Source organism: Orcinus orca, chromosome 5 (genome assembly GCF_937001465.1).
Source record: "Orcinus orca chromosome 5, mOrcOrc1.1, whole genome shotgun sequence".
In the NCBI taxonomy this organism is placed as follows: Eukaryota; Metazoa; Chordata; class Mammalia; order Artiodactyla; family Delphinidae; genus Orcinus; species Orcinus orca.
The window spans coordinates 16,050,336-16,058,215 of record NC_064563.1 but is presented as its reverse complement, the minus strand read 5'-3'; the positions used below and the strand labels follow the sequence as shown (position 1 = coordinate 16,058,215).

At 38.1% G+C, this 7,880-nt stretch overlaps 1 protein-coding gene across 1 annotated transcript; it reads right to left on the bottom strand.

Moving 5' to 3' along the window:
• Positions 1 to 225: 225 nt before the first annotated feature.
• LOC101279021 (SIN3-HDAC complex-associated factor) lies at positions 226 to 1,575 on the bottom strand. Its single transcript, XM_004283416.3, is given in 2 exon segments — positions 226 to 1,248; positions 1,250 to 1,575. Coding segments are annotated over 2 exon segments (666 nt in total). The 5' UTR covers positions 1,460 to 1,575; the 3' UTR covers positions 226 to 792.
• Between the last annotated feature and the right edge of the window lie 6,305 nt (positions 1,576 to 7,880).

The following is a 7,880-nucleotide window of genomic DNA, read 5'->3' as shown; positions in this document are numbered from 1 at the left end:
TCTACCAAGGGGTAATAATGCTTTGGTACTATTCATATAGGATTGCCTATCCTAAAGATTTGACATTTCCCCAAGAGGAACTTTGATTCTGCTTTAGAAGTTTCATATAAATTAAAAACTTTATCAAATATCAATATGGAGGGAGGTGACACAGGATGCAACATATACAGTCAAGTTACCTCTGTATATTTAGAAATTACTCCCAGATATTCGCACTAGAGAGCTTAGTCTGTCCCGCTTAATATTCAGTAGTACAGGTTTGAATCATCAGAACCTTGGCAACACCTTAATATTTCAAAGTTATTAACAACTACCTCTAGGGGCAAGTCTGTGTTTACTGAGTTATGACAAATTTATTATAATGAAGGAAAACAAGTGTAGCCAGCCATCTTAAAAAATGCCCCAACCACTGCTTCTCAATATAGAAAGATTAAAACTACATACATTTATCATACAACAAATCCCATCTCTGTCCCCTGAAATTCCCCTAATTTCATTCATTAGAAGGGGATTTTTTAAAAAAGCCTTAAAGAGCACTTTACAGCAGCATTCAGCTTTCCTATGAAATACTCAGCATCTTAAATATTATGTACACTTCTTTTTTTCCTTTTAGTAAGCTAGATACTGGCCTCAGACTTTGTGGAACTGGAGGGAAAACAACCCACTCAAAACTATTCTAGAAATCATCTTTTGGCAGAATAACAGGTATCCAAGTTAAAAATAGGAGGGTCATTTTGTTGGTGTTTTCCAAAATTTAACTCATTTTTTGTTCCCCTTCTACATCAGCCTCAGTCACCACTCCTGAGTGGAGATGGGCAGAGGCTCTGGCCCCTGAGCCTCCGGCTTCTCAGCAGCTGCTTTCTTATTGCTGCAGCAAGGCTTGAATAGATGTGTGTCGATGAGGACTTCCCCAAAACGGCCTTTATAGATAATGCCACAGCATATTTTCTGTCTTTTCCAGTATGTGAGATCTAAAAAGGAAAACACTGGCGTTCTGTTAGAGCCAGAAGCCATCTCTGTATCTGAGCCATCATCTGACTGGTTACTATAACAAGGAGATTGAGCTGGAGAGGCACTTGAGGTGGTACTGTGAGCATCAGAATGGTGACGTTTAAATTCCTTCTGCAGTTTACTGATCTGGTTGCTTTTTATCCTGTTTCCAGATAGAGTTTTCACTTTCTTTGGTTTCAGGGTAGTCTTTAGACTGGGTCCTGCCCTTGCATCTACCACATGATTCCAGTTTTTTTTTTGATCCTGCTGGCAATTTCTTCCATCTTTTCACAAGCAGGACACAGGCATTACAGATGTCTCCTGAACGAGGCTCATGTAACCCAAAACAGCTCTGGAAGTCCTTTTCATAGCGTTTACTGTCAGTGAATCGAGAACTGGAGGATTTAGCTCTGCAAATACAGCAGCCCTCTATACTTCGGTACATCTTTGGCTTGTGAAAACCAAACATCTTTTCTTCTGGGCAATAGTCTGCCAAAAGCAGACGTTCCACGCGCAATAACGTTCCCGAGGTGCGGAGTGCACGCCAAGCCAAGCCCACCTCCCAATCGCTCCCTCCTCCTCAACTGCCTTCAAAATGTACTTATTTTTAATTAACTAACCCCATCTCCTTTTCCTTTTTACTTTATGGTGCATTAAAATAAAATCTAGACTCACAGACTTAGAGAATGAACTTATGGTTACCGGGGAAGAAGGGTGGGAGGGGGAGGGATAGTTAGGGAGTTTGGGATCGACTTCTACACACTGCTATATTTAAAATGGATAACCAAAAAGGACCTACTGTATAGCACAGGGAACTCTGCTCAATATTATGTAACAACCTAAATGGGAAAAGAATTTGAAAAAGAATAGATACATGTATATGTATAACTGAATCACTTTGCTGTACACCTGAAACTAACACAACATTGTTAATCACCTACACTCCAATATAAAATAAAAAGTTAAAAAAATAAAATCTAGTTTCTGATATTTATCTCACTACTTGTTAGATACTAGTATAACATGACTAGCCTTCAAAATAAATTATTTCTTTTTTTTTTGCTGTAATGTGTGTGTTGCTAGCAGTCAAAGAAAACATCTATTTTAATATTATATGCACATTGCTTGAGACATTATTAACTAAATTAATACATTCACACTTATCCTATGAATGTTTTCAGACCACAATGAATAACGTGCTTTTCAAATATAATACAGCAAGCTATAAAATAGGGCATAATTATATTGAGTGAGTTATGGTGTTTAAAATCAGGATCTGCCACAGTGTCAAATAGTAAAAAGGAATGAAGCCATGTATAAAAATCATTTATGCTTTATAAATCTGGTGAAAGAGTAATGTGAGTTCTCTAAATTACCTTTGGAGAAGAGTATGTATTATCTTTGGTGATCCACCAATGAAAACATATTGACATAGAAAAAGAAGTTATAATAAACTTGAAAAATTAAAAAATGGAGATTTTCCCCTTTTATATGCTATAAATCTTAAATTTGACTCACTGGGAAAATATTGGTTGGGGATCACCACTTACTACTCCTTAATTTGGATCACCAATATTCTTTCTAATAGTAAAGCTAAAGACAGCTTTACATGATGCTATAATCTCTCAATGTTGTTGAATAAATGAATTTTCTGGAAAAAAATTGTTAAATATGACTTAAAAAGACAGTTGATTACTGCCGTAAAGTGCTAAAATATTAAAGGAAAATATGTTTTTTAAAGCATTTGTTATTAATTGCAAACAAAAGCTTTAATTGAAAGCCATTGTTTTGATGGTTTATTATGAGGTTTTGCTATACCAATGATATTAAATTCAAATGATAAGACAGCTTTGATCTTCTAAAAAATGTACATAGTAATGGTCCTTTATATAGCAATAATCTAAAAGCTTTTAATTTGTAAATCGTTTATTTGATTAATCTAATTCTTTTTTCCTTGGAATGATTCTTTCTTCTAAAATGTGGCCAACCACTACCCCACCCAAAAAGCCCCCGAAAACAAAAGAAAAAAAGCCTCACCATTACCAATTATTATATACTGAATGTTTGTGTCTTCCCAAAATACATATGTTGAAATTCTACCCCAAGTGTGATGGTATCAGGAAGTGGGGCCTTTGGAAAGTGATAAGGTCATGAGGGTGGAACCATCATGAATGAGATTAGCACCCTTATAAAAGAGACCCTGAGATCTTCCCTGGTGGCACAGTGGTTGAGAATCTGCCTGCCAATGCAGGAGACACAGGTTCAAGCACTGGTCCGCGAAGACCCCACATGCCGCGGAGCAACTAAGCCCGTGCGCCACAACTACTGAGCCTGCGCTCTAAAGCCCATGAGCCACAACTACTGAAGCCCGCAAGCCACAACTACTGAAGACTGCGTGCCTGGAGCCTGTGCACGGCAACAAGAGAAGCCACTGCAACGAGAAGCCTGCGTACCACAATGAAGAGTAGCCCCTGCTTGCTGCAACTAGAGAAAGCCCGTGTGCAGTCACGAAGATCCAACGCAGCCAAAAATAAATAAATAAATTTATTTCAAAAGAAAAAGAGAGACCTTGGAAGAGGGTCCTCACCAGAACCTGATCATGCTGGTACCATGATCTTAGACTTCCATCTTTCAGAATTGTGAGAAAATGAGTTCCTGTTGTTAGTATGTTACCCAGTTTATGGTATTTTGTTATAGCAGCCTAAGCTAAGAAACCAACTGTATTCCAGTTGACCCTTGAACAACATGGGTTTGAACTGTACAGATCCACTTATACGTAGATTTTTTTCAGTAAATACTATAGCACTGCACAATCCGTGGTTGGTTGATTCCAGGGATGCAGAACTGTGGTATGGAGGGCAGACTGTAAAGTTATACTTGGATTTTCAGCTGAGCAAGGTGGCAGCGCCTCCTAACACCTGCATTGTTCAAAAGTCAACTGTAGCTTCCTAAGGCTGCCATAACAAATTACCACAATCCTAGTGGTTTAAAACAACAGAAATTTATTCTCATGGTTCTGGAGGCTAGAAATATGAAATATAATGTAGACTCCTTCTGAGTGCTCTAGGGGAGAATCCTTCCTTGCCTCCTCCAGATTCGTGTGGCCCCAGGCATCCCTACCTTGTGGCTGCATCACTCTAATTTCAGCCACTGTCTTTACATGGCCTTCTTCTCTTCTCCTTGTGTGTCTCTCTTTTGTTTATTTCCTATAAAAATGGCTTTAATTGGATTTAAAGCCCACCTGGATAATACAGGAACATCTCAGATTCTTTACTTAATTACATCCACAAAGACCTTTTTTCCAAATAAGGTCACATTCACAGATTCCAAAGGTTAGAATGTAGATATATCATTTGAGAAGGCAACATTTAACCCACTATACCAACGTTACCCAAACTTTAGTTTATGTTCAGGGTTAGAGAGTGAGCTTTGGGGTCTGAAACCTGTGGGATCAAGTCTTGGCTCCACCATCCACTAACTGTGTGATATTTGGCAAGTTACTAGTTCAGTGTGTACATATGGAAACTAAGGGTAATAATACTGTTCATAGAAGGCTGATGAAAATAACAATTGTAGTATGAATCGATAATTGACACTTTCCTTCCTGCCTACTAAGTCGGATTCCTTTTGACCATCTACATTTCACTTGGTCACTTTTACTTGATCTCTCCTTGTCTTTTGGCACTGTTGACCACTCCCTATTTCTTGAACATTTTTACTCCCTCAGCTTCTAAGACATCATGCTTTCCTGATTGTACTCCTACCCTTTTGACTATTCCTTCTTTTTCTTATGTTTTTATCTTGCCCCTTAAATATTGTTTTCCTAAAGTTCCTAATACAAGCCCATTCCTTAATTATTCTATACACTTTCACCAGGAGACTTAACCTAATCCCAGAATTTCAATTAACATCTGATTGCTGAAGATTCTGAAGTCTACTTCTCCAACTCAAAAATCCCCCTTCAGGGTCTCCCTGGTGGCACAGTGGTTGAGAGTCCGCCTGCCGATGCAGGGGACACGGGTTCGTGCCCCGGTCCGGGAGGATCCCACATGCCGCGGAGCGGCTGGGCCCGTGAGCCATGGCCGCTGAGCCTGCGCGTCTGGAGCCTGTGCTCCGCAACGGGAGAGGCCACAACAGTGAGAGGCCCGCGTACCGCAAAAAACAAAACAAAACAAAGAAAATCCCCCTTCAGTTAGAAACCTGTATGTGACTTGCCTTTCTACACCTAGATGTCCTACCTCCAAGTCTTCATATTCACATTACAAGCTAAACCATAATTATTTCACATCCAGAAATCTATACTTTCTTTGAAGACTTATGTGTTGTTACTCTTCAGCCATATTGGTCAACCAGTAGTTCCCCAAATATGTCATGCTTTTTTGCCTGTTCTTATCTTTACCCACAGCTTTCTCTCTCCATTAAATGCTCTTTTCCCAATCTTGTGAACACCTATCAATTGTTCAGAACTTAGCTCAAGCATCATTTAAGATGACCATTCACTCTTTTCTTTGTAGCCCCACTGAAATGTATACCTACTTCCATCACAGCAAATGACATGACATTTTTGGGACTTTTCTCCCCCACTAGACCATCAACTCCTTAAAAGGTAAGTAACCATGCTTCATTTATCTTTGTATTCTTACTTTACAGGATAGTGTCTGGCACATAGCACTCAATAAAAATTCATTAAACTGGTTTCTTAAGCCTACCAAAAAGTCATCTTGCTATTATTATTATTTTTGTGTTTAGCTTATTCTTAAAAGCACTTAATGATAGCAATAGTGGCTAACATTCATTGAGATCTATTGTTTCCAGCATCTGGGGTTAGGAAACCTTCTAAAATGGCTTTTAATGATTCTTGCCTCCTGGTATTCATGCCCTTGTGTAATCCCTCCCTTTGACCATGGGTTGGATTTAGTAATCTATTTCTAACAAATGGAATCCAGCAAATGTGATTGGCTTTCACTTCTGAGATTAGGTTACAAAGAGAACATGACTTCCATCTTGCTCACACTCTCTCACTTGCTCTCTCTGATGAAGGAAGCTGCCGTGCTGCGAGCTATTCTGTGGAGAGTCCCATGTGATAAGGAACTAGGGGCAACTTCCTTTCAACAGCCAGCATTGAACTGAGGTCTTCAGTTCAACAATCTGAGAATCTTGTCGACACCTACATGAATGAACTTGACAGCTGATTCTTCCCTAGTCAAGCCTTGACTGCAGCCCTGGCCAACACCTTGCTTGCAGTCTGTGAAGAGACCCTGAGCTAGAAGACACAGATAACTGCATCTGGATGTCTGACTCAGAAATCACCATATAATAAATATTTGTTGTATTAAGATGCTAAACTTTGGGGTAATTTTTTATATAACAATAGGTAACTAAAACTTATTGTTTCAAGCAGTCAGCATGAATCAACTCGTTAATCCTTGAAACAACATTATGAGACAGACACTCTTTTGAACCCTATTTTATAGATGAGAAAACTGAAGCACAGGTTGGGGTCAGGGTGCAACTTAGCTGCACCTCTGTTCATGTCTCAGAAGGCTACAATCAAAGTTTTGTCCAGGGCTGCAGTTCTCATCTTGGGCTCAAGCTCTTCTTCCAAGCTCTTTAAGGTTGTTGTCAGAATTCAGGTCACTGTGGTTATCTGATGAAGATCCCCATCTTCTTAGTAGCTGTCATCCAGGGACCATTCTCAGCTGCTAGAGGCTGCCCACAGTTCCCTGCCATGTGGCTTCCACAGGCAGTTCACAACACAGATTTTTGCTTTCTTCCAGGACATCAGGAGCATCTCTTCAATCTCTAGACCTCCTTTTAAAAACTCATCTAATTAGAATTAATTAGAATAGTCTTCCTTTTGACGAACTCAACTGGTTAGGAACCCTAATTATATCTGCAAAAATTATTTTGCCATATCACAGGGAACTCTACTCAGTACTGTGTAATGACATATATGGGAAAAGAATCTATAAAAGAGTGGATATATATATATATATATATATATATATATACACACACACATACATATACACACACACACGTATATGTGTATATATATATATATATCTGATTCACTTTGCTGTACAGCAGAAACACAGCATTGTAAATCAACTATACTCCAATAAAAATTTAAAAAATAACATAATATAATCATAGGAGTGAAATTCTATCATATTCACAGTTTTCACCAAGGGCATGGGTCATTGGATATCATTTTATTTTGTATTATTTTTACTTTTTATTGTGGTAAGAACACTTTACGTGAGATCTACTTTCTTAAAAAAATTTAAGTGTACAGTACAGTATTAACCATAAGCATGATATTGTATGGGAGATCTCTGCAACATAATCATCTTGCACCTGCATTTTTAATTTTTTAAATTAATTTTTAAAATTGAAGTATAGTTGATTTTCAATGTTGTGTTAGTTTCTGATGTATAGCAAAGTGAGTCCGTTATACATACACACAAATCCACTCTTTTTAAGATTCTATTCCCATATAGGTCATTACAGAGTATTGAGTAGAGTTCCCTGTGCTATTCAGTAGGTTTTTATTAATTACCTATTCTATATATAGTAGTGTGTATATGTCAATCCCAATCTCCCAATTTATCCCTCACCCGCTGCTCCCCCTGGTAACCACAAGTTTGTTTTCTACATCTGTGACTCAACTTCTGTTTTCTAAATATGCTCATTTGTACCATTTGTTTAGATCATTGGAGATCATTTTAGAATTCTGCCTTTCACTTATATTTCTTCTTCTAGTCTTCCATTAAGCTTGTTTTTATATAGTTGTAATAATGTAGTATATTTAAATATGTATACCCTCCTTTCAACTCTATCATATCACAAGCATTTTCCATTATTATATAGGCTTCATAACCATAATT